Source organism: Sceloporus occidentalis, unplaced genomic scaffold (assembly GCF_023333645.1).
Source record: "Sceloporus occidentalis isolate IW3139 unplaced genomic scaffold, rSceOcc1.0.p SCAF_1, whole genome shotgun sequence".
NCBI lineage: Eukaryota > Metazoa > Chordata > Lepidosauria > Squamata > Phrynosomatidae > Sceloporus > Sceloporus occidentalis.
In genome coordinates, this window is record NW_028316981.1 from 157953106 (window position 1) to 157981062 (window position 27957).

A 27957-nucleotide genomic window follows, 5' to 3' on the forward strand; every position below is an offset into this window, starting at 1 on the left:
CGCGAAGGGAGGGTTCCATAATTATCATTTCTTATTTTCCTCCCAAGGACCATGCGCCCCGCCGCGGCCGCTTTGTTTTGGCTGCTGCTTGTGCTGAGTGAGGCGCCACCGCCTGAAACCGCGTTTGCTGATTGGTCCACCACGCGCGGTGAGGGCGGGGACAAGGAGGCTGTGGGATGGGGCAGAAAAAGCGTCGAAGCCGCCAACCCCCACCCCCCACCCCCAAAAAACCAAGGCTCCTTAAACGTTTGGCGCGCTTCAACCGTTGGGAGGCAGTGCGCATGCGCTTGGAAAGGACCCGCCCCAACAGGAGCCTAGCGCGAGAGAATTCAAAATGGCGCTTCGGGCGTTTTGAGAGAAGGAGGAGCGCGCTTTCCCTTTAGCTCTCTTCTGAGGGAAGCCACTGCCCCAGAAGCTCCTCAGGGCCGTCCTGCTTTTTCCAATGGCGATACGCTGTGTGTACACGCCTCACTCGCCCTCAGTCTGTGACTTCTAGGGGGGAAAAACACCTTTGTGGTCTCTTCCAACTATGATTCTGTGAAGAGATTCCTCCAGAGGTCCCACCTTTGATCCTCCAGCTATTTTGGACTTCAGTGCCCAGAAGCCTTTGCCCACATGGCCAATGATGAGGGAATCTGGGAGAGGAAGTCAAAAACATCTGGAGGACCAGCGGTTGATAGAACCACTGCAACCACTGTCTAATCACAGTCCCTAAAATACACTCATCCCTCTATCTGCGGATTTGATTATTCATGGATTTGATTAATAATAATAATAATAATAATAGGTTTTATTTATATGTTCTCTAGGAATATCTAGGTCCTCCAGCGCAACTCAGTGCTCAGCTTTAACTGAAAGTTGCACCGAAAGACCTAGAGATCTGTAGAGAGAATAATAGGCATAGATCCTCCAGTGCAGTTCTCTGGTCAGTGTCTGTCGGATGTTGGCCACAGAATTGCACTGGAGGACCTAGAGATTCCTAGAGAGGTCTTGGACTCCAGCTCTCAGAAGCCTCAGCCGTGTTGGCCAATAGTCTGGGATTCTGGGAGCTGAAATCCAAAATCCCTTAAAGAGCACAGTTTGGGGATTACTAGAGGCTGTTGTTGTTGTATGTGCCCTCAATTCCTGTCTCCGATTTATGGCCAGTAGAGTTGAGTCAATTGGGACTTCAGTCAGCCTCATGTAGCTTCAGAAAAATGACACACTGACTGAACTTGAGACTTGCACATTTTATTGACTGTACTTGCTGCAGAAGGAAAGTGCAGGGTGCATTTCTTGGAAGGAAAGGGCAAATGTGTTAATTAGGCAATGGGCTTGAGACAGAATGATCCTTCTAAAGCACATTCCTTTTCCAAGCAGATCTCAAGCGCCAACTCAAACCCACTGCCTAACACACATGGTGTTCCCTCTGAGAAATGCACCCACCTTCTTTTTTCTGTTAAACGTTGCCTCCTAGATTCTATAATTCTGACTTGAGACTTGACTTGAGACAAGACTACATCCACACTGCAGAAATAACCCAGTTTGACACCACTTTTAACTGCCATGGCTCAGTGCTATGGAATTCTGGGATCTGTCTGTAAGACATTTAGCCACCTCTGTCAGAGAGCTCTGGTGCCACAAACTCCAGTACGGATGCAGCCTCGGTGACTGATTGATGGCACACTTCACTGTCTTGGGAGTAAAGGCTGAAACACTGAAGCTTCGTATTGACTGCTGCTTCCCTCTTGCCACTCGCATACACACGTTGAAGAACCCGCCAAGTTTTACACTCAACCTATCCATGAGTCATGTCAAAATCCATAATTTTGGCCCCAAAACCTGCCCTCGAATTATACATAAGGTCGATTTATAGTCGAGTATATATTGTACCAATGTTTCCATCCTCAAATACAAATTGAGTATCCCTTATCTGAAATGCATGGAACCAGAAGGGTTTCAGAGTTTGGATTTTATTTTTTTGTAATATTTTACATTTTAGAATACAAGTAGTATTTTATGTACTGTATTTATAAGGCTAGAGAGAGTTGCAGCTAGAGACACACATGACAATCTGTGAAATGGTGAGAATCCAAGCACAGTGCTTGGTGCAAATGGTGCACCATTTCACAGATCCTTGTGTCACTCTCAAGCCTTGCATCTATCTCCAGCCTCACTGAAAACGACAGTACAGATGTCTAAGGAGCCAACCAGCAGCCCTCTTCTTCCTTGTAAACGAATGAGAAAGAGCACTGCAACCACTGCCTCAAAACATGTTGGCGCTCACAAAGTTTCAGATTTTGGAGCATTTCAGATTTTGGTTTCTTGAATAAGGGATATTCTCTTCAGCAGAAAATGATCTGGTAATAGAATTGGTATAACAGATGGATAAATTTGAAGGAGCAGTCCTAGGATCTTCTTAAATGTGTATTTCTGAATATAAGCTATCTTTTATGAAATGCTTGCAAGCATTTCATCTCACCATTATAATTCTCTTTTGGTTTCTAGAATGTGGGTTAAGGCCTGCTGTGCGACTCAGAACACAGCCTCGGATTATAGGTGGTCGTGATGCTCAGCTTGGGGCATGGCCATGGCAAGTTAGCCTTCAGCTTTACCGCTTTGGTATTGGATATCACCATGTTTGTGGTGGAGCTTTAATTAATAAGAACTCTGTGCTGACAGCAGCCCACTGTGTTAAAAGATGGAAGTAGGTATCTCTTAGTTTTGAATCCTTTCTTATAAATATAGGTGAATGTAGTATTTTATTTTTAAATTTTATTTTATTTGTAAATTTATAAAATTTCAGTATTTGTTCAGCTATATGTGAATTCACTTTGTTTTATCAGCCTACTCATACTCTATGTTTGTGGCACCTGTTATCGGAGTAAAACCTACATATAAAAGGTATCTGCATATGCAGACAATGTTCTTATGATATTGGTTGACCAGCCTCTCACTTCTGTTTATACTATGGTGGATGATGGGAATCAATGTCATTAGGGATAAGCCACAGATGAGTAAAACCAAAATTGATGGGGGAAGGAGGAAGTGGGTACCCAAAAACATTCTGTAAGAAGTAGAAGCCAGGGGAAGGAAAGCAGGGTGCTAGTCTGTCTGGAGAGCTTTAGAATGTAAAGGCAAACTTGTGGCAAGAAAGATAAAAAGTACAGAAGTAGTTTGCAAAATGGACAGTTAAACTTACCATGAGAGGTCCTTCCAGTCAGTGAGGAGTTCAGCAGCAGGAAAAAGTTCCTTTTTGATAGCAGGCAGGGGCAAGCAATTGAAATCTTGTCTACCCATAAGAGGGACTACTTTAGTTGAATAACTTGCAGAAAATTAAGAACAAGAAACGTTTAGCCAGAATGTATTTAATGAAATAACTTCATTTCCTGTTTTAGGATGCAAAGAGAAGAAACAGGCATGTCATTGGAATTCCTAATTAACTGACAGGGGAAATATTGCAAATACAATCCACACTCACACACACCCCGCCCTTTCCCTTGACAGGAAAGGCCTTGCATTGTATAGGTGGGGTCTGCCTGCTGCTCTCCTCTTCACTGAAAGGATACTTCATGGTAAGGCCAACTTCCTGTTTTCAGCCAGCCAAGGGAGAACAAGAAAGAAAGGGTAGGTGGACCAATTGACCCTATAAAATCTGGTGCATGATATTCTATCTAAGAGATTGCATGGAAATAAAGCTGTTTCATTTATTGAATTAATATAGATGAACTCACCCAAATGATATCCTTACACAAAAAGATTAGTAAAATGTGAGCTAGATGATACAACTGTTAGGTGGATTTGTAGTTGGTTGACTGAACAAACCCAAAGAATGTTCACCAATGGCTCCTCTTCATCCTGGAGAGAAGTGACCAGTGGGATGCCACAGGGGTCTGTCCTGGGCCCAGTGTTATGCAACATCTCTATCAATTACTTGGATGATATAATAGAGGGCATGTTTATCAAATTTACAGATGTCACCAAATAAGAAGGGACAGCCAATATCCCAGAGGACAGAATCATAATTCAAAATTACCTTAACAGATTAGAGAATTGTGCCAAATCTGACAAAATGAATTTCAACAGGTAGAAATGTAATGTGCCACACCTAGGCAGAAAAATGAAACGCTCAGATATAGGTTGGTTGGCACTTGGCTTGACAACAGTTCATGCAAAAGGGATCTAGAAGTTTGCATATGTGGCAGAGCTGCCTTCTTTGGAAGTTTTTAAACAGAAGTTGGATGGCCATCTGTCAGGTGTGCTTTGATTGTGTGTTCCTGCATGACAGGGAGGTGGACTGGATGGCCCTTGTGGTCTCGTCTGACTATGATTCTAAATAGTAGCTCAGTGGATATTGTTAAGTGGTGTGTCAGCAAACAATGCTGTAGAACCCAACTACTAATGTTATGGGTGTGATCCCTAATGAAGGAACCTTATATTGTAACAAGGAACCCAGAAAGATACATTCCTAGACCCACCTTTTGTCTGCTTGCTGTAGGACACAAAGTGGATGTGTGCACATCTCATTTTTTTGTCTTCAGTGCAGCACTTGTTACGCATTGACTGGAAAGCAAGAACCTCTGGTAATGATAAATTCCATGCTTTAACCCTGTTGATTTTATACCATCACTGGAACACCTTCCACATCATCTCTTGATTTACTTGTCAGGTGATTGTCAAGGGCAAACTAGTGGTTGCTACCTCTAACCACTAAACTTGATTTCAGTATTTGTTTCCATGCAACATCCAGATGCTGAGTTTTTGGAGTTTGGCTAAAGAACAAGGGAAAAAGACATCCAGATTCGTTTATATTTGCCAAAGCTAACAAATGATGTTAAAGCTTTTGGGGCTGTTTAGCTTAGAAAAAAGTAAGGGGAGACATAATAGAGGGGTGTAAAAGTAGACATGGTAGATAGGAAGAAACTTTCCTCCTTGTCTCATAATGCTAGAATCCAGGATCATCCACTGAAGATGAGTTGTGAAAAGGAAGGACAAGTAACAGGAAGCACTTTTTCACGTAATATATAATGAAACTATGGAACTTACTGTCACAAGCTGTAGCTATGGCTTTTAATTTACCTGGCTTTAAAAGCAGAATGGATAAAGTTATGAAGGTTAGGGCCCCCAGTGGCTACTGAGCAAGGATGGCTATAAATTACAGTCGGCCTTCCATATCCACGGATATTTTATCCATGGATTCAAGCATCCACAGATTTAAAATATTCCAAAAAATATAAATTCCACGAAGCAAACCTTGGTTTTGCCTTATTAGAAAAGGAACACTGTTTTACTATGGCACTGTATTTATTGGGACTTGAGCATCCATAGATTTTGGTATCCCTGGGGGTCCTGGAACCAAACACTAGCAGATACCAAGGGCCCACTGTACTTCCAGTATCAGAGGCAACAGCCAGTCAGTGTGGTGTAGTGGTTTGAGCGTTGGACTATAATTCTGGAGATCAAAGTTCAATTCTCTGCATGGCCATGGAAATCAACTGAGTGACTATGGGCAAGTCACACACTCTCAGCCCCAGAAAGCCCTTTGAAAGGTTCGCCTAAGAATCACCGTAAGCTGGAAATGACTTGAAGGCACACAGCAACACTGGAGGCAACATGCATCTGTGTATTCATTGTTGAGAAGTAGAAGAGGGAGGTTGCAGTTGCAATAGCAGTCACATCCTGTTGGTTGAGCTTCCTTTGAGCAACTGATCAGCCACTGAATGTTGGACTAGGCAGACCTTTGCCTTATCGACATGGATCTTCTTTTGTTCATTAAAATCAGCAACAGAGATAACATGCTTTATTGCACCCAAAGGGAAATGTTTACTTATTTAGCAAAATTTCTGATTATAAAACCCCATTTTCATTGTATGACCACAGACCAAGAATACCTTAAAATAACATGTAATATTTAACAAGTTTAAAAGCCAAAAACAAGAATTAAGGGGAAAAGCAAGCAAATAAATGGATGCAGCCTCTTACATTAAAAAAAAAAAAAGGGGGGGGTCCAAATATACTACAACTGAATCAGTATACCACATCCATTTTGCATTTTAAACAATTCTAGACACTCCAGAAAGAATTTCATCCCCTACCCACAGCTGTACTTGCAGCTGAAGCATTGCTTAGCAACCTGATTTGGGCTGGATGCACTGGGGGCATTTAAATACCAAAATTTATCAACTGAATGGGAATGTTTGGGTGTAGGAGCTGGTTGAAACGGAAAGTTTACTTTGCTGTAGCTGCCTGTCTAAAAGTGGTTACATTTTCAAATGCAAATATGATCATGTAAAAGTTGAATGCAGAACTGAAAGTGAATACTTTGCCAGAATGCAACAAAATGGTTGCTCAGAGCATGTTGGTCCCTATCTCCTTTTCAGGTTTTAGCCATCATTGATAACTATTGGATGTATGGATCAAAATCTAACTTACTCAAAGTGAACCTGCATAAGAGTAGTGCCCTTGTGAATAAAAATTTTTCATCGTATTAAATATGATTCTGAACTCTTTCTATACATTTCATGAGATCCATGCTATATTTGACAACTCACATCAAAAGATATAGGAAGTTGCATATTTTTAGCTGCTAAACATATGGGCCTCACTCAGGCAGTACAGTTAATGTCTCCCAATGAGATACTTATGGTATACAATGCTGTTTCATTCATTTTAAAGCAGTAGTTCTCAACCTTCCTAATGCTGTGACCTTTTAATACAGTTCTTCCATGTTTTGGTGACCCTGGTGTTTCGGTTCCTAAGACCATTGGAAATATGTGATTTCCGATGGTCTTAGGCGACCCCTGTGAAAGGGTTGTTTGACCCCCAAAGGGGGTGGCAATCCACAGGTTGAGAACTGCTGTTTTAGAGTATGCAAGTAATTTCTTTCATTTTGCAAGTTATGACTTCCATAGGTTCTGAAGAATATTTTGTTACCTGCAATATGCATCTTTTTAATGGTTATTTTGAACAATAGGTCTCAACGGCAAACTGCTTTATGCAGCTACATTCAGTTTCTTTCAAAATGGATCCCATTCAGGTGAAAAGCAGGATATAAATTATTTAATTATAAATATATAAATAAATAGGTGATTTATCATGGTACAGAAAACAGCCACTGCTCAAGAAACAGCTCCACACATATAGGATTATTTTAGCCTGTTTTAAGTATTTGCAGTGTTAATCATTGTGTGATATTCTCTTGATCTTGGTATACCAGCTTTTGACGAGAACTATTTTCTCCAGTTGTAAATAGACTTTTCATGTGGGAAAGTTAGCATTATCTACTAGTGAATTGCTCACATAGGAGAACTGCATTAAAACTGCTATGTATTACTGAACCATTTGCTATGATGAGATTCCACATTTATTATTTGAAGGACATTTATAAATCTGATTTAAGTCTTGCCCCATGCTTATCATTTTGCATATTTAGAGGTACAAGATGACTTACAAAACATCTGATGTAAAGTGATGTAATAAATGTTGATTTTTAAAGCAGTTTTATTCTCTTCTAGGCATCCAGATTTTTGGAGAGTTGTACTTGGTTTGCATCACCTTTTTGACCATCGGGGTCATACTGTAAAGAGCCTGGTCAAAGCTATTGACATCCATTCTAACTTCCAGAGGGAGTCCTATGAAAATGACGTTGCTTTGCTTAAATTAGAAAGATCTGTTATATTCAATGATTATATCCAGCCCATCTGTTTACCTGACCCTTCTCTTCCTATAACAGATGAAACCTTATGTTACATAACTGGATGGGGGAGCATAAAGGAGAAAGGTAAAAAAAAAACCTTTTAAGTTTAACGTAAATTATTGTTAAAGAGACTAATAGAGCTCATAAAAATATAAAGTTTCTTTCCTGTGAAGAGATTTACTAGTATTTCATGATGGGGAAAAAAAATGGTTGCGTATGAATGTTTAAGGAGCCGTTACAATCCACAGAGATAGAATTGCTTGTTGCATTTTCATCTTATTCTTAACTGTATACTTAAGATAGAGATTTTCAGTTTTACATAATTTGTTCTGACCTTGCTTCCCCAAACAGCAAGAATAGGCTTAAAATAGGCTTAAAATAAGAAAAATGCACATAACATCTAACAAGTTTAAAAGCCAGAAACAAAAATAAGGAACCTCTTTGCATACTGTTTTAGCAGGCCTCTCCCAATATGTCTGTCCCTAAATACACTCTAAGAGATAGGAGTAGGGAAATCTTTGCATATTTCCCTCGCTCTGTTCAGTTTTAGGCCTAGCAGGAAGTGATCAAATTTTTAAAAATTGTGTTTCTTGGGCTTATTTTACCCAATGAGGCCAAAAACAAGGAAAATTGTGCCCATGCCCCTAAGAAGCATTCGATGCTATTGGGGGAAGAGGGATGAAGGCCCCATCATCCCTACTACAGATCAGGTTCTAGATCCCTATTGGCACCCATGGATCCCTGAAGGTTCCTACCCCCAGTTCCCTTGAATAGATAGTTGAGGAATCCAGGGGGCATTATGGTTAGGGTTGCCATAAGTCAGGACCTCCAAACCGGGACAAATGCAGGACAACATTTTCAAATGTAGGACACATTTTAAAAATGGAGGACACGCAAAAAAATTGAGGCTTTTTTAGAAATGTTAATAGAAATGCATGTTTCTTAGGCATGATCAAAATGGAGGACATTTTGACATTATTCGTAGACAGATCACGGAAATGTACTTCCTTTTCTGGCCACCCCCCTCTCCCCATTCCAAACAGCACATTTGGGCATTGAACATGGCTTTATTTTAACATTGCCTCTTGCATATTTCAGAGGCTTATTCCACAACCAAACCTTTTGGGTTTAACACTGAACATGGGTTAACATGGCTATGCATATAGAACATGGTTAAACAAAAAGTGGATTTGCCCTCGGTTTCAGGTGTCTTGCACCAACTATACTTCTCAGAAGTGTGTACTTGGCCAAGGGACTTTGGTTTTTCTTCATTTTGACTTGTTTTGTCTGTATTCCTCCCCACTAAATAAAGAAGACATGAAATGGAGTTAATGGGTACAAGTTGTTAAACAAAAAAGTCTTGTGAGACTCTGTAGGCAAGAGGTGCACCATGTTAAGAACTGCATTAAGCACACTTAGGCTGCTGCCACACTGCTTTCACTCTCATCACTCCATCCTATGGAATCCTGGGATTTGTAGTTTGTTGTGGTGCCAGGGCTGGGCTTTGAAATCTCAGGCATAAGAGAGGCAAAAGGCTTGGGCTGCATCTACACTGGAGAAATAAAGTGGTTTGAGACCACTTTAACTGCCTCGGCTGAATGCTATGGAATTCTGGGAATGGTGGTCTGTTCCAGCACCACAGCAGAATGGCAGTTAAACCCCTGGAAAGCTCTCTGACCAAGGTGACCAATGCCCTCACCCCAAAATGTAGGGCACCCAAGCAAAAAAATGTAGGACCTGGCCAAAAATAAAAGCTAAAAACACCCATGTAATTATAAATCCATGCTTCTTAGCCATGATCAAAATGGAGGACATTTTGAAATTTGACAGAAGAGGACATGTCCTGGAAAAGAAGGAGGACGTCTGGTCACCTTGTCTCTGGTCCAAAATACACTGCAGAAATAAAACAATGCTTGACTGAAATGCCCAGAGTTCCTCACCAAAGCTGCATCCACACTGAGGGAATAATCCAGTTCGAGAGTGACTTAACTGTCCTGGGTTAGTGCTGGGGAATGCTGGGAATTGTAGTACACTGTGGCCCCAGAGCTATCTCTGACAGGGAGTCCCATAATCCTCCAAACGTAGTTGAACTGCAGTGCCCAGAATTCCTCCCCAGGTGCATCCACACTGAGGAAATGGTCCAGTTTGAGACTGCTCAGTGCTGGGGAATGCTGGGAATTGTAGTCTATTGTGGCCTCAGAGCCATCTCTGACAGAGAAGTCTCAATGTCTCCCAAACACTAGCATTCCCAGGATTCCCTACCATTGAGTTAAAGCAGTCTCAAAGTGGGTTATTATTCCTGCAGTGTGTGAGAGAGATAAAAGCTAGGTACTGGATTCATTTGGAGGATCTCTGTGTCCAAAACACACTGCTTGGACTGCCAGGGCTCAGTGCTATGGAATCCTGGGAATTGTAGTTTATTGTGGCACCAGAGCTCTCTGACAGAGAAGGTCAAATGCCTCACAGACTCCAGAATTCCAGAGCATTGAGCTTTGGCTGTTAAAGGGGTCTCAAAGTGCAGAGGGGGGGGGGGGGGGAGAAAAGCCAAAGAGTGTGAATGAGAAGCTCACCTTGGCTGTGGGGCTGCTCTGAGAGGAGGAGGAGGAAGAGGGAGGGAGGGAGGGAGCCAAGGGAAGTGGCCAGGACCACCAGAGGAGGAGCCCCTGCTTTTCCTCATCATCACAGCCTCCTCACTGCTGGCAAGAGGCTCTGCCCCCAGGCAACGCCTCCTCTGTGGACCATTCAGCCTCCTTTTGTCAAAAGAGCTCTGGTGCCACAAGAAACTACAATTCCCAGAATCCCATAGCACTGAGCCATGGATGTTTAAGGGGGGGGGTCAAACTATTTCTGCAGCCTTTTGTTACCCCAAAGCCCTTCCTATTTACAAGCAAGGCAAAATCTCTTCCTTCACCAAGCCATTGAAAACCAACCCAAATGGAGGGCTGATTGCTTCTTTCCCATTGGTCAGCTTCGGGAGAAATTTGCATATTACAAGTAAAGTTGTTTAGGGCCTCAAAAACGATCCTGTGATAAAGAATTACAAGAATACTGATGCGGTATACATTTAAAAGATGAGGCATTTAGACTCCCAGTGAAACATGAATGATTTATGGCCTTTTTTTTTCCTTTTCTCACTGTAACCTGGAAAGTAAGGCCTCTTGCAAGGCATATATACCAACGTGGGCGGGCAAAAGCTCTGAGTGGCAGATGTCCTGAAGACCTGCTCTCTAGGCTACGCCAGTGCGCCAGGTGAGGAGAGTGGCGCACAGCCGCACAGGACGGCGGGGAGGAGGCAGGGGAAGGCCGAACAGGGGGCTAGGGGCCAAACCGGACCGGGAGGGGGCCCCAAAAGCGTGTTTGTCACGGGGGCAGCCGGGTTATGGCATCCCTAATTATGGTCTTAGCCATGTTTTCAGATTAGAGCCCTCCCACATTCCTAAGATTCAGAAGGGGACTTTTTTTTTCAAACAGAAAGCAAAAATGGCCTTGGGGCATGAAGAAATACATGTAACTCATAGGCTGCACTTTGCCAATTCCGGATAAGGTTCTTCACTACCACAAGAGTGCGAAAGTATTTTCTTTAACAAGATTCTCAGGAATTGCAATATATATCTTGCCTGTAGAAGTACATTTTGATCAAGTAGTTTATTGTGGCACCAGAGATCTCTGGCAGAGAAGGCTAAAGTCTCACAAAACCACAGTTCCCAGAATTCCCTAGTATTGAGCCAGGGCAGTTAAAGTCGTCTCCAACAGGATTATTTCTGCAGTGTGTTTTGGACCCTAGTCTCTGAAACAGCAGAAAACAAGCTTACCCCATCTTCAATTTGACATCCCTTCAAATATTTAAACATGGCTATCAGATTAGAATAAAGATGAAGAAGGAAACAAAAACAATCACTATACCAAAATATGATATGAAAAATATACTAACAGAATTACAAATAATGTAAGAAATAGATTTGCACTATTAAGCATAATCGGACAGGAACTAGAGGAACTATGATCAGAAACCAAGGACATAGTCAAGGAAGAATGAAGATGGAGACTAACAGTGGCCAAAAGGAAAGAGAAGACACAATGGATAACAGAGGAAACACTTCAAGCTGTACAGGAAAGAAGAGAAGCAAAAAGAGAGAGAGATAGGAACAATACCAGAACCATGAATGCAATTGTCTGACAACTACCGTATTTTCCGGCGTATAAGGCGACTGGGGGTATAAGGCGACCCCCAAGTCGCCCGCCGGCAGCATCCCTGGCCTCCCCTGAGGGGGTCTTGTGCCGGCTGGAGGGGGCCTCTCTGGAGGCCTGAGAAAGGATCTGCGGCGGCTGGGCTCTCGCCATTTTTCTTCCAAAAGGTGGTGGGGAAGCGGCTCCAGAGCCAGACGGGCTGAGGAAAAGGGATGGCCCCTTACTCCTTGGTGCCCCTGCCGCCGCCAGGGATCCTCTGATCCAGCGGCTTCAGAAGTCCACCACAGAAGCCGCTGGAGGAGCGGAGGATCCCGGATGGCGGCAGCAGCCTTCTGAAGCTGCTGGAGGATTGGAGGATCCCCAGCCGCGGCGGCGCTGAGGAGTAAGGGGCCGACTCTTTTCCAGCAAGGACCCCAGAGACAGGGAGGTGGCTATGCCATTCGCCTGTCTCTGGGGTAAAAATCCGGCACATAAGGCAGACTTCAAGAGTCGCCTTATATGCTGGAAAATACGGTAGTGTATAAGAATAAAGAAAACTACTATAATAACCAATTCAGAGAAACAGAAAGCAGTAACAAAAAATAAAAAACTAGCGACTTCTTCAAGATCCTCAAAGGAAAGTTCAAACCAAGAGCAGGGGTGCTCTATGATCAGAAGAAGAACATACTAACAAGATCAAGAAAAAAAATTTAAAAAATGGAAGAGCCATATAAGAGAGAAGAAAAAAAGAATGACACATGGAATGAAGAACCATATGAAGATGAACCCCAAATCCTGGAGAAGTGAGGTGGAAGCTGCAATAAGAAATACTAGGAAGAATAAATCACCAGGAACAGATGATACTCCAATAGAATTGCTACAACCCAAGCAGACAGAATCAACTCTAGTGATAACTGAAATATGGCAACAAATACAGAAAAAAAAGCAGTGGTCAATTGTGAAGGTTCTGTACGCCGCTGCCCCCCACTACTGCTAAGCTGAATGAGACCCCTTGAGCCCACCTTTTGTCCAAAGCCAACTTGCTGCCACTTCTCAATGATTAACCAGTTACACCCTAGCAACTCATTGGGACATTGCTGGGACTTCTATTGCTACCGTGTTTCCCCAAAAACAAGACATTGTCTTAAATTTATTTTTCCTCAAGAAGACACACTATGGCTTATTTTCAGGGGATGTCTTATATTTATTAAGTAGGGTACAACAATCTACATTTATTCAAATATAGTTTCAGTTTATTCATGACAACCAAATACAGATTATAGTCATCATATTACAAAAATAATTAAAACCATTTAAAACTTCCACAGTCTGTTAGCTCTGAAACATATACAGCAATATGTTTACACTAAAATTACCAAAATATTTCATACAAGAACATCACAATTTTCCATATTCTATTCAAATTAATATCTGTTTACTGCAGATTCCCATGCAGGCTTTTATCCTCAAAGTCTAATCTAAGGCGGGATACAGCCATTTGCTCTGCGAGGGAGCCGCAGCAGCCAAACCGCGCGGCTCCCGCGCGGAGCAAAAAAGAAGCTCCATTTCGGAGCTTCTTTTTGCGGCGCCTTTATGACGTCGCGAGGCGCCGCTGGCGCATTCGCGACGTCATAGGCGCCGCGACACGTCTGGACGCTATGCGTCCAGTACGTAAACATGGCGGCGCCCATGTGGAAGGGGCGCCGCCAAGTTGTACGTATTCTATACATACTAGGGTTAGGGGGGTGCGGAAGCACCACCCCTTCCTAACCCTAGTACGTATAGAAGACGTACTATATGGCGGTTTGTATCCTGCCTCAGTTTAGCTGCTTTCACAGCAAATCTAGCAGTGTTGAACATAACAGACCTAGTTGTATTAGCTAACAAGTAAGTGATTTTCTTCAAGTCATTTAGGTTAGCTACAAGTTCTAAACTTCTCTTCAGAAACTTATCTCTTGGGATTTTATACTGTATATCTTACAATGTAGCATATAGTATATGGTGTCTTCAATATCCGCACTTCCACAAATGCAAATACACTGCTCCTTGGGAATCTTTTTATATTCCCCTTCGATGTAGTTGGTTTTCATCGTTTGGAATTGTAGGACTATAAAAGCCCTATGAAGAAGAGGCTGAGTTATTTCTGATAAATATTTTTCCTCCAAAACATACTTTTAGAAAAGGGAAACTTTGAAGCTCTAATGACATTAATATCCCGCAGAGCATAATGCTCTTGCATCCTTTCTTTGATGAGTTTCCTACTATGCTGTGTATCACCAGATTTTAGATTTATAGGATCCAGGCCAAATTTGGTCAAATTTGCCTCACATTCTGATAGCTATGAATTTTTATAGATAGAACCTCTTTGTTCATCTACAGCATGAGTTACTAATTCATTGACCGAATATTTTAATTTTACAAAATAAAGAAATGATGCATAAAAGAGGTAATAAGATATAGTCATTAATCCAACTTATGCTCACATATAGCTGACTGGTACTCCTGATGGAAGGCCCAAAATTGTTCTTAAAATGTTATTTTGTAAGACCTCTAATTTATTTGTCTGAATAGTTCCCCATACCTCTGCTCCACATGTAACCTGTGATATAAACCCTTACAGTTGGCACAATTGCATTTCCATCTTTGACTCTAGCAAATTTTAAGACAGTTTGAATAGATTTTTGTTCCTTCAAATTTACAGCTGTCAGATGGCTATTCCATGAGCCGTTTTCGGAAAAGCAAGCCCCTAAGGAGTTAAATTGCTTGACCTGTTCCAGGTGAAACTCATTCAGTACCCATTTATGTTTGGGTGGATGTTTGCCAAAGACCATAACCTTTGTTTTTGTATAGTTCACACAGAGTTGTTCTTTGTTACATACTTCTCCAAAATTTTTCAATAATCTTCTCATACCTATTAAATTTTGTGCCAAAAGGACTAAATAATAATAATAATAATAATAATAATAATAATAATAATAATAATAGAGCTTATTTATATCTTCCTGCCTCTCCCAATTGGATCGAGGCGGGATCACAGCAGAGTTTAAAAAATACAATTAAAACATTACAATATTATTACTTCACAAGTTAAAACCACAGTTAAAAACATAAAATCAACAATAATGGGGTCAGATGCTCTCGTTCCATACAGAAACACTCTGTAATTCATAGAAGGTCAGGTGGGTATGCATGTCAAAAAAGCTCTGTCTTAACCGCCTTCCTGAAAGTTTCCAGGGATGTAGCAAGGCTTATCTCCTCTGGGAGTCCACTCCATAGTCTAGGGGCAGCTTTTTGGGAAGTAGAAACATATTTAGATGCTGGTACCTCTAACAATTTCTTCCCATTTGTTCTAAGAGTGCGGGGCGGATTGTATAGGGAGATGCGTTCCCATAAGTAACTTGGGCCCAAGCCATGTAGGGCTTTAAAGGTAATAACCAACACCTTGTATTGTGCTGGGAAGCTAATTGGAAGCCAGCGTAGATCTTTCAGAATGTTATGTGGATCCGGTGACCAACCTAGCTGCCACATTTTGCACTAATTGGAACTTCCGAACTTGATACAAGGGTAGCCCCATGTAGAGCGCAGTGCAGAAATCAAGACGAGAGATTACCAGAGCATGTACTACAGCTTCAAGGTCCTTTCGGTCTAAGTAGGGTCACAGTTGGCATATCAACCGAAGTTGATACCAAGCACTTCTGGCCGTCACATCTACTTGAGATGACAAACATAGAGACAGATCCAGAAGTACTCCCAAACTGCGAACTTCGTCCTTCAGGGGAAGTGTGACCGTCTAGGAGTGGTTGACAAATTTCCTTCCCTGGGCCTAAGGATCTTATGGCAAGTACCTCCGTTTTCTCTGGATTCAGCCTGAGTTTGTTTTTCCTCATCCAGCCCATTACTGACTCAAGGCAGGGATTCAGAGGGTAGATGTCATCCTTAGTCACTGTAACAGTCGGGGACATTGAGAAGTATATTTGGGTGTCATCAGCGTGCTGATAACCCTACGCCCCATGTCTCTGGATGATCTCTCCCAGCGGCTTCATGTAAATGTTGAACAGCATGGGGGACAAGATGGCACCTTGGGGGATGCCAGATGTTAGCTCTTTTCTAGAAGAGCAACTGTCCCCCAGCCTCACCATCTGGAACCTGCCTGAGAGGTAGGATCAGAGCCACTGGAGTGCAGTGCCCCCTATACCAAACTCCCTCAGGCGTTCCAGAAGGATACCATGGTCGATGGTATCTAAAGCCGGTGAGATATCCAAGAGCACTAACAGGGTCACACTTCCCCGTCTGTGCCCAGACGGAGATCATCGATTAAGGTGACTATGGCTGTCTCCTCTCCATATCCTGCCCTAAAGCTGGTTTGAAATGGGTCCAGATATTTCATCCAAGACAGCTTGGAGTTGGAATGCCACTGCTCTCTCGATCACCTTGCCCAAGAATGGTAATAGGGAGACTGGTCTGTAGTTATTTCTCTCCAGGGGATCTAGGGAGGGTTTTTTTTAGAAGTGGTTTAATCACTGCCAATTTTAACTGAGATGGAAATTTGCCCTCCCTAAAGGATGCATTAATTATGGATTGCAATAGTGCAATCATAGCATTCCCTCCCTGGGCGGTCAACCAAGATGGGCAAGGATCAAGAGCGCATGTCGTCTTCCTTACACTTCCAAGGAGCTTGTCCACTTCATCAGTACTTACAAACTCAAAGTGATCCAGTCTAACATGGTCCATGGAGACTCTGGACACCTCTCTTATTGTTTCTGTTATAATGCTGGCGTCAAGATCAGCCCTTATCCAAGAGATTTTGTCTGCAAAAAAGTCATTGAAAGCATCACAGCAGGCTTTAGTTGGTTGAAGTAAAGGGTTCAGCGTGGGAGGCAGTTGGGTTAGCTCTCTAACCACCCTGAACAGCTGTGCTGGACAGGACTCTGCAGACGCGATATGTTCAGCATAGAAAGAATTCTTTGCTGCACCTATTGCCACTCCATAAGATTTCAGTAAGTTCTCAAGGAGTGTCTTGTCGGATAAGCACTGATGTTTCCGCCAGCAGCGCTCTAGTCAGCTTTCAAGGGCGGACTATCTTAATAGGTCCTCCACCCCCTGGGGAGGATCTGGGTAATTGCCTTCAGTCCCACCTTGACTAGAAAATCGTCCGTCCATGACAGAGCAGAGGTTTGAGTCACCTCTACCACGGCTATTCCTGCTCTGTACTAAAAACCACATTGAGTGTATTACCAGCACAATGTGTCAGACCTGAGACTGGTTGGGACAGGCCCATGGCTGTCAGGGAAGCCATGAATTCCCACGCTGCACCTGATATATCTGTTGAGCCAGCCTCGAAGGGGATGTTGAGGTCCCCCAGAACAAGGAATCTGGGGGACTCCAGCACCAGCTCCAAGACCAGCTGTGTCAGCTCGGTCAGGGAGTCTGTTAGGCTACGGTGTGGACGGTAGACCAACATTATCCCCAGACTGTCCCTGGCCTTCAGGGTCAGGTAAATACACTTGATGTGGCTAGTTTTCCAGACAGGTCTTCTAGCCAAGGTGTGAATGTTTTTATGGACTAAGACAATCCCTCCCCCTCGCCCACTTTCCCTAACCTGCTCCTTAACAACATAACCGGTTGGGAGGGCCTGGACCCAAACTGCATTACTCTCGGCCCCCAGCCAAGTCTCTGTAATACAAGCCAGATCAGCATTTTCTTCTTCCAAGAGGTTGTAGATTTTTATATGGGCTTTATTCCTAAACGACCTGGCATTACATAGGAGCAGAGAAAGGGTTTGTGGTATGGTTGGGACAACCTTCGGTTCTTTTGGGTTAACAGCGTGAGACAGATATTAAGCATCGATCTCGTCTTCCTTCATGCCTCATGCCCACCCTGTTACCGCTATATCATCCCCATATAGTAGAATATTAATTCTCCAATTTCCCAAGGACACAGGAAAATTTGAGTTATTGACCAGTTGAGCAATTATATCATTTAAATATTAAACAAAAATGGGGCAGGCAGAAAGCCTTGTCTCATACCCTTGGAAGTTTTAAATTCTTCTGATAATTGTCCTGTGTTACTTACTCTTACTTGGATACTAGTATCTGAGTATAAATTCTTAATTAAGATCAGGAAGTGTCTACCCATTCCCAACCTCCACAATTTATGCCACGATACAAAATTATTTATCGTGTGCATCAAAACAAGAATTTTCAAAGACCTTCCTCCACAGATCTTGGCGGCAAGAACTAAATATAAATCACTGACACAATTGTTGAAACACTTAAACATTAATTACAAGTGGGAACGAATTGAAGGACTTACCTTTTTCTACAATCAAAAAAGATATAAAATCGACAATGAGGAGAGAGCTCCCACAAGTAGTCAGGACCAAGCCATGTAGGGCTTTAAAGGTTAGAACCAACACCTTGTACCTTGCCCGGAAGCTGATAAGCAGCCAGTGGAGAGATTTTAGAACCGGTGTAATATGGGGAGTTCTAGATGTGCCCGTGACCAGCCCGACTGCCATGTTTTGTACCAATTGAAGTTTCCAAACTTGGCACAAGGGTAACCCCATGTAGAGTGCGTTGCAGAACTCGGGTCAAGATGTTACCAGCGCATGTTTCAAGGTCTCCTGGTTCCAGGAAGGGCCGCAGCTGGCGTATCAGCCGAAGCTGGTAGCAAGTGCTCCTGACCGTCACATCCACCTGAGTTGTCTGCTGTATACAATCTCGTTCCAACCATCAAAGCTACTTGCAAGCAATACACCACACACCATCACACCCACACTGTACAGTGAGGTTCCTCCCTTATATACATGTGCAACACACAGGCACTTTGTCCAGCCTCTTCCTACTGTATAACCTATTTACAGTTCCCCCATACAGGGTGATTTTGTAGTTTTCTGCTGGTGATGATGTCACCTCCTGTGATTCAGCACAGCCCAAATGCTGACTCATCATGGCTGCTGGTGACACATGGTAACTCTGTCACCTTTCATTTACATCTGGACATTTTCCCCAGGATCCAATGCCATGAGTCGAGATTGACTGGAAGGCAGTTAACAACAACAAATAGGTAATGACCTGTTCTAGAATCTTTCCTGATATTGATGTCAGGCTGACTGGCCATAATTATTTGGGGGCTCATTTGCCCTCCTCCAGTTTGCTAGGACTCCTCCTGTTCATCAAGAATTCTTAAATATTATTGCCAGTAGTTCTGTTACTTCTGCCAGTTCTTTTAATACTCTTAGATGAAGGTCATCTGTCCCTGGAAACTTGAATTTTTATCTATTCTGTGCTGATTTCCCCATCTGCACCATCTGGTCCAGTTTTCTTAAGCTAAGCGTTGTTCTTCTTTTCAGAAAAGACCAAAGCAAAGAAGGTGTTGAGTAATTCTGCCTTTTCAATACCCTGTTAGCATTTTGCTATCTTCTCAGTGTTTGTTCTACAGATATAACCATAAAAGTGATTTTTATTGTTTTTAACCTCTTTGGCAAGCCTGAGCTCATGGTACACTTTAGCTTTTCTGACTTTCTCCCCCACATGCTGCCTATTTCTTTACTTTCTTCTTTGGTTATCCCTTCTCCATTTATTGTACATGTCCCTTTTAAATCTTAGCTCAGCTGAATGTCTTAGACATCCATTCTCATTTCATTAAACACCTGCCATTTTTTCTCCTCGCTGGAACTGTTAAAATTATGTCTTTAATACCTCACTTTTAAGACACTCCCACTCATCATGAACTCTTTTAGCATTACTGAGCACAGGATATTTCCCTAAGTTTATTGAAATCACCTCTTCTAAAGTGTAGAAAGCATTTCAGGACAGTTGTTCATAGCGTCTCGTTCAAAGAAACACATATAGGGAGAATGGGAGAGAGATTGAGAAATCATATTTTTCTTCAAGACAGAAGACCATTCCCAGAGATAAGTCCACCAAAACCAGAGAATTTGCCCCCTCATCTCCTGCTAGAGGTGACCAACAAAAACCTAAAAATCTCAGTGCTAGGGTCTGAGATCTTGTTATGTGAAGTATGGGTCCCCCTGAAAAATGTTTTGATATTGTCTCAATATGTGTATTGTATCTTAATAGTTTTAGCATGAGAGGTGGGATTTGATAATACATTAAAGGTTTTCTAGAAAATTTTATATTTATAATTACAGGATAGTGTACATTTCTATACAGGTATCATATAACTGCCATGTTTTCTTAACTATCACTAGCTTTCATCATTTTAGAACTGGTAGGTGTGCTGTTACTTTTTTTATTAGATGTAAAGTGATATGTTTTGTCTTATCTGGGTAATATACCACAGAAAAGTGAGATATAAATACTAACACATCTTAGAAAAATCAATTTGTATTCTAACTACCTTGCATATCATGGTGATGTGTCTTGCAAACTCAATTCATCCTTCAGATATTCAAGTGTAACACAATAAGGTTATAAAACTGTTATCCGTCTAATTATGCCATATTGTGCACACATTTGGTAACTTAAGTTATTTGATTTTCCATCATTTCTATGTAAAAGATATTTTTTTAAAAAATAGTTTAAAATGTGGATGTCAAGAGTAATATTTTATGCTTTCAATACAGGTCAAGTAAATTATATATTACAAGAAGCTCAGGTTGACGTCTTCCCACTATATATCTGTAACAGTTTTGAGTGGTATGCTGGATCAGTATCATGGAATATGTTGTGTGCTGGCTCTGAAGGTGGAGAGGTTGATAGTTGCCAGGTAAAATGGAAGAAATTCAATTTTAAAACATGTTGTATACCAGTCACTAGTAGATTGGGAAATAAATATTAGTTGACAACACGTTATGCGGCAAAATAGATTATCAGAAGGACCATGATAAAATTGTATTTGTCATCATTACCATTGTCTTCCATTATTCCTCAAATGAAGATCTTGGTAATGGCTGATTTAAGACTATTTTGCTTCCATCCAAAACTGATAATTTCCAAAGAGAGTGAAGGTTGCTCTTCTTTGCACCTGTGTATATCCTGGTTATGATCCATAACATAGGATTTTTTTATTTATAGCCTGTAGCTTGATTTTTTTTTGAGACTTCAGACAGAATGAGGTACTGGCATTTGAAGCTCAATATGTCCAAAATCGAGCTTATTTTTCCACCAAAACCTACCGTGCAATATTCCTTTTCTGTTCTTATTGACAATATCTCTATTTGACCTGTGCAGGAAACCCACAGTCTTGGTTACATTTTTTATTATTCCTTGTCGTGTATCCGCCAGATTCAGGCCATAGCCAAGGCATGCTGATTCTTTCCCTATAATATTGCTAAAAGCCAACAGTTTATTTCAGTTTCTACTGTCAAGATTCTGGTCCATGCCCTTGTGGACTCATGACTGGATTTTTCTAACCACCTCCTGGAGAGGTTTCCTCTTTCTCACCTCCGTCCTTTAATTTCTGTCCAGTATTCAGCTGCACACATTATCATGTCAGCTCACCGTTTTGGTAACACTTCTCCTTTATTGTCATCCCTCCATTGGCTCCCCCTCCTTTTCTATATTAATTGCAAACTTCTGTTGATTACTTTTAAAGCCCTGCATAGGGTGGCCCTTCCTTATTTATCAGAACTTCTTTCTTTTTACCTTCTCACTTGCGTCCTCCGTTCTGGTAGTCAAGGAATGCTGTCCCAGCCAAGTATTTTTACTGCCCCATCCCGGATCCGTCCCTTTTCACTTGCTGCCCTTCACTCCTGGAACCTCCCTTTCTCACTAGCATGGTTCATCACATCTTTAACCGGCTTCAAAACTGAGTTAAAGACAATACTGTTCAGGGAAGCATTCTCAGACATTACATGATTGTTATCCAATTTTATTTTAATTTGTTGTCTGCTGTATTTTGTTGTTTGAATGTTAAGATGTATTAATATATATATCATGTTTAATTATTTTTGTAGAACGCATGTTTATCTTATCTATTTTAATTGATTGTATTGTATAGCACTGTGTAAATTTACAGTGCTTTATAAATAAAACATAATAATAATAATAATAATAATAATAATAATAATAATAATAATAATAGGAGCAGCCTCTGGCCACTCCAGCACCCCAATCAACGCAGGACCGCAACAAACCGACAGCGTGAAACTGAAGTTAGATACTCTTCTGCTTGCTGAAAGCAGTGACTGCAGCAGGTGTCTTGTAGCAGTTGCTGTAGGGTGGCTTTGGCTGCTTATTCAGTTGGAGGCTAGGCTGCTTGAACACTTATTGCTGGGTATCCTAGTAACATGGCAGCCAGATTAAAAGGAGTTGGGACTGTGTTCTCACAACTTCTTTTGTAGGGTGTCAAATCTAGGCTAAACTTCATGTATTGCAAGTCTTCTCTTCTCATAAAAATGCTACAAGCAAAATTAGTTACTAGAACATCTTTATCAATGACTTGGATGACAGATTTGGGGGGCATACTTATTAAATTTGCAGATGACACCAAACTAGAAGGAGTAACTAACACCCCAGAGGACAGGATCAAAATTCAAAATGACCTGAATAGACTAGAAGGCTGGACCAAAGCTAACAAAATGAACTTCAACACGGAGAATTGTAAGGTACTGCACTTAGGGCAGAAAGGTGAAATGCACAGATATAGGATGGGTGAAACCTGGCTGAATGAGAGTCTTATACATGTGAAAGGGATCTAGGAGTCCAAGTAGACCACAAATTGAACATGAGTCAACAGTGTGATGGGGCAGCTAAAAAGGCCAATGCAATTATAGGCTGCATCAATAAAAGTATAGTGTCTATATCAAGAGAAGTAATAGTGCCATTATATTCTGCTTTGGTCAGGCCCCACCTGGAATATTGTGTCCAGTTCTGGGCACCACAATTAAAAAAGGACATTGAGAAACTGGAGCATGTCCAAAGGAGGGCAACCAAAATGGTGAAGGGTCAGGAAACCATGTCCTATGAGGAACGACTTAGGGATCTGGGGATGTTTAGCCTGGAGAAAAAAGGTTAAGAGGTGTTATGATAGCCCTGTTTAAATATTTGAAGGGGTGTCATATTGAGGAGGGAGCCAGATTTTCTGCTGCTCCAGAGACTAGGACCCGGAACAGTGGATGCAAGCTCCAGGAAAAGAGATTCTACCCGAACATTAGGAAGAACTTCCTGACAGTAAGGGCTGTTCAACAGTGGAACAAACTCCCTCGGAGTGTAGTGGAGTCTTGTTCTTTGGAGGTCTTTAAGCAACGGCTTGATGGCCATCTGTCAATCGGATACTGCTGTGGCCCTGCACAGACCATCATCAAGGAGTGGCTTTTGCCGCTCCTTTTTCGTCTGGCTTTTCCCAGCTGTGTACTCTGTGTGGCTTCTGGCCACTTCGAGGGGTGTGCATCAACTGCATGCACCACCCCCAGAGCAGCTGGAAGCCACACTTTACTGCTCATCTGTTTCAGGCCTGTTTCTTTTGACAGTTCATTACATGCAGAAGTCAGTTATTGGGTCAAAATCTTCCTGCATCTGAAAATGTCAGAATATAATTATCAAGACTCCTTTGTCTCTTTCATTTTCCAGGGAGACAGTGGTGGACCTCTGATGTGCTATTCTCGAAATGACCAAAAGTATTACCTGGTAGGAATCACCAGCTATGGTGTTGGCTGTGGCCGACCAAGACTTCCAGGAATCTATGTACGCCTAATTAATTACAGAAAATGGGTGGATACACGTGCTGCTCTGTTTAACCGAACTACCACTCTGAGCATCAAACATATTCTCATTGTTTTCACAGTGGGATGGGTAACCTTTTGCCTTGCTCTTGAAAGTAGTAATATTTTCTTCCACTGAACTAGAATGTATTTATTTTTCTTATAAGGTGGTTTATTTAGCAAAATTAATTTTAATAATGATAATGAATAATATTGTCTATCCCCCCATAGGTTGAAAATCATATTTACTGTCCAGTTTTAAAAAGTAAACCTTAAGTATATTATTAGTTAGGCACAAATTGCATTATATCATACTGTTTCAGATCACTTAAAATATGTGTGTGTGTGTGTATTTGTGATAAAGATGATCTCTTAAGTTGGAAATGTTTTCCTCTCAGGAGAGGATTAATCATTTACTGACATATATGACCCCTCCTATATATGAATAAATGAACATGATGGATACTTAATATTGCTATACTTTCTGTGGCATTTTAACAATAAAAGCACATTACAATCGACTATAGACACCAAGTTTGAAATTCCAGTGCAGTATTCTTTGCCATCCATTGCCTTGTCTATAATTGTAATGGGGAGCACATACATGCTGGAGACCTTTGACCAAAAGTATACCCAACGTTTTTAAAGAATTTGACTTTCACCTATTATAAAATTTGAAAGCAGTAATTGCTTGGTCTGCTGTTGCCTATATAACAAACTAAGCAGAACACATATTTTTCCTTAAGAAACAGCTTGAACAAAATTATTATTAAAAAAAGTTTACATGTTGTGATTCATGAAATTGCAAACTGTTTCATGTGGTTTTGAATTGTATCTGTAGGAGACACTATTGATGGAGTATGGAGAGTATTAAAGCAATAAGGTTCCAACAACCCTGTACTCATATATGGCAAAAGGGGACATGGGCATTATAGGTTGTAGGCTGTGTTCTCCTTGCCTTGCTTATTTATTGCCTTGCGTATCACTCCAAAGTTGTTGGAATTTAGTGATAGGAAAAGTTAATGGAACACTTCCAAGTGGTAAAATGGTGGATTGCAACCTCCTATGAGTGCTCTACTTCAGGGGGATGCTTTTCTCAGTGATTGATGCCCAAAATATTAGACTGTCTGAAATATCTCCCTGGATCAAAAATAAATTAGAGGCTCACTCACGAGTGCTTGGGAACTTGGCTCCAAGCAAAAAAGATGGTTATTTTGATAGCAGTCTGGCCAAGTGGGTGAAAGAGCATACCCAGCAGCAGGAAAGCTTGCTGTTTCTTTATTAATGGGCATTCAATTTGTCAACCCTTTAATTTTATAGATTATAAATTACTGAATTACACCAAAGGGAGGCTTTCTGGATCAGTGTTGGCACTAATTCTACTGTGAATGACCATCTTCATTTGATTGGGAGTGAATGAGTAACAACAGAGCTTGAGTTTTTAAACAAGATTATATAAGAGGAAAATGTTGAAAAGACTTTAAAATGTATAATAATAAATAATATTTATTTGTATCCCGCCTCTCCCTGTATTGGATCGAGGCGGGTAACAACAAACATAAGAACAATAAAAATAGATCACAATAGAAATAATAAAGGTGACATTAATTGCTAATAAAATAAGAAAAAATAATTGAGCATGAAAAACAGGTTGGAAAGAAGTGATAAAAGGAAGAACAGCAGAAAGCCTGGAACAAACAGAAAAACTTGCTAAGAGTTTGAGAACAAGACCTGGATCCTGTTGCCTTATTAGAGATGAAAGAAAGTGAAGCAATTTTGAGTGCATTCTGTACAGAAAGCTAAAGGCTTTCTGCAGAAATATAAAAGAGAGCTGGAAGAATTTGGATAAGAGGAAGAGTTGGAAGATTCTGACCAACACTAAGATGGAGAAACAGGGAGAAAAGGAAGAAATTCCCAGTGCCTTGGGCGAACACCCTGACTACTCTTTGGCTTGATGATAGAGCTTAGGTTTATTTCCTTGAATGTGAAGGGGGCCAGATGTATACATTTTCGTTAAACCTTCAAATGGAAGATGAACAAGTCAAATACTGAATGATAAAATGGGCTCAGAATGGGCTTGGTATCAGCTCCGGCTGATTCGCCAACTACGTCCCTGTCTGGACCGGAGGGACCTAGAAAAGGTAGTACATGCGCTGGTAACCTCTCGTTTGGATTTCTGCAATGCGCTCTACATGGGGCTACCTTTGTATCAGGTTTGGAAACTGCAGCTGATTCAAAATGCTGCAGCCAGGTTAATTACGGGGACACTGAGGTCCGACCATATAACACCTATTTTAAAATCTTTACACTGGCTGCCTATACGTTTCCGGTCCCAATACAAAGTGTTGGTTATTACCTTTAAAGCCCTAAATGGCTTGGACCCGGGTTACTTGAGGGAACGCCTCTCCCTACATAATCCTCCCCGCACGCTCAGAACTACAGGAAAATGTTTACTCGACCACCCTAAGGTGAGATTGGTAACAACACAGCAACGGGCATTTTCAGCTGTAGCGCCCTCCTTATGGAATGCCCTCCCTGAAGATATCCGCCACAGTGGAACAGTGGAAGCCTTCAAGAAGGCTTTAAAGACTTATCTCTTTCAACAAGCCTACCTTCCCAATTCCATCTAAGATTCTACCTCCCCTATTGTTTCTGCAGTTTGGTTTTAATAGATTGCTATGTTTTTAACAGTTTTTTATCCTATGCTTTTACTGTCGTTTGAATTTAATTCTATTTTAATATGTATTTTATGATGTAGACTCTTTTTTACTGTTTTTACTGTTTGATTAACGACATGTACACCGCTTTGATCGTTGGAAAAGCGGTTTATAAATAAACATTTATTATTATATTATTAGAACTTTGGATATAGCATACAGATGGTACAATTGTGTGAATGAAGATGGTGAAAGTTAATATTCAGTTAAAGCTTGAACTTTTTCTTTTGGGACTGATGAACAAACAATTGGAAAAGAAGTATAGAAGATTATTCTGAGATATGACCACTGTGGCAAAATTGTTGTATGCCCAAAGATGGAAAGATGCAATTATACTTAAACAGAATGATTTAGCTGAAATAGATAAAGTATATGCTCTGATTAGGGGGAAAACCCACTAGAGACATTTTTGAGATATTGTGTTTTTTGGAGGAAAAAGGGAATGATAATTCTGTAGGTTTTGATAATTAGTATGTTTGGATTGGTAGAAAAAGGATACGAAGTAATATTTTAATATTTATTATTAAATATTAATATTTCTTGGTGATTTTTAAAGTATATAAAACCACCAAGAAAGAAAGCCAGAAGTCATTGTCTCCCACACCATTTCTGGCTGTTTTGCATTTCCATGGCTGAATCTGCTTTGAGAAATAATGCAGTTTGACACCATTTAACAGTTCAATGCTATGGAATCCTGTGAACTAGTTTATTGTGGCACTAGTGCTCTCTGATAGATACGGTAAGTCTAAATGTCTCATAAACCTAGAAATTCCTTAGATGGGTTTACAGGAGGATTTTACAAGTTATGTTATAATAAAATTGCCCTCATTGATCTACTCAATGAGATAATGTCACAAGGTCTATGTCGCCAATCGTGGCACACTTCCAGAATTGTCCCTATCCCCAAAAGAAGTGACTGTCAACCTCCCACCTCAGCATTTAGACCGATAGCATTAATAAACCATGATGTGAAACTATTGACCTCAATTCTAGTGAATAGGATTAATAGCTTTATCACTGAATATTTTTCTATTGACCAAACTGGCTTTATGCCATATAGAAAACTATCTGACACCATTAGATGAATCCTAAATGTCATCCATCATGCCTCAAAATCTAAAATCTCAATTGCCCTGATGTCCCTAAATGCCCAGAAGGCTTTATCCATGAGACCCATAATGGCATATTTCTACACGTGTGGCTAGACTACCCCCAAATAAACACATTTTAGCAATTGGTGCTTGAATAAATTTCATTGATTACCAACCATGAAGTAAAATTGTGTCCAGAAATGCTTTTATTATCAATATATGTAGACAGGAACTCAAATTTGAAACATAAAAACCTCATAATTTCTTCATTACCACAGCCTGTGTAGAAACTGCCAGATGTTGGAAAACAGGTGAGGTGTCTTTAGATATGTCATGGAAAAAGGTATAGGACCTATGGTTGAAACACTGTCTGACAGAATGGCAGGTTAATCAGGATGACCAAAATCAGGACCTTTCATTGACAAATAGTTCCCACTCATTGACTTTGTAAACAAAGACAGAAACAAGAGAAGACAGCCTCCATCTCATCTGAACATTTATTTGTTCAGACATTCTCGACTAGATTTAGAGAAACAGCATTGGACTTTAAAATGACCGCTTACATTGAACAGAACCCAAGGAGACCCAGAACATAATTCAGAGATGTGAGATGAACTCTTTTATTTTGCTTTATTGTTGTGA

At 41.1% G+C, this 27957-nt stretch overlaps 1 protein-coding gene across 1 annotated transcript; it reads left to right on the forward strand.

The window, feature by feature from the left end:
* LOC149322494 (transmembrane protease serine 12-like) lies at positions 1 to 26266 on the forward strand. Its single transcript, XM_089478649.1, has 5 exons — positions 1 to 148; positions 2488 to 2686; positions 7494 to 7759; positions 20430 to 20572; positions 23377 to 26266. Exons 1-5 carry the CDS (start codon positions 52 to 54, stop codon positions 23644 to 23646), a joined length of 975 nt encoding a protein of 324 aa, XP_089334775.1. The 5' UTR covers positions 1 to 51; the 3' UTR covers positions 23647 to 26266.
* Positions 26267 to 27957: the final 1691 nt, after the last annotated feature.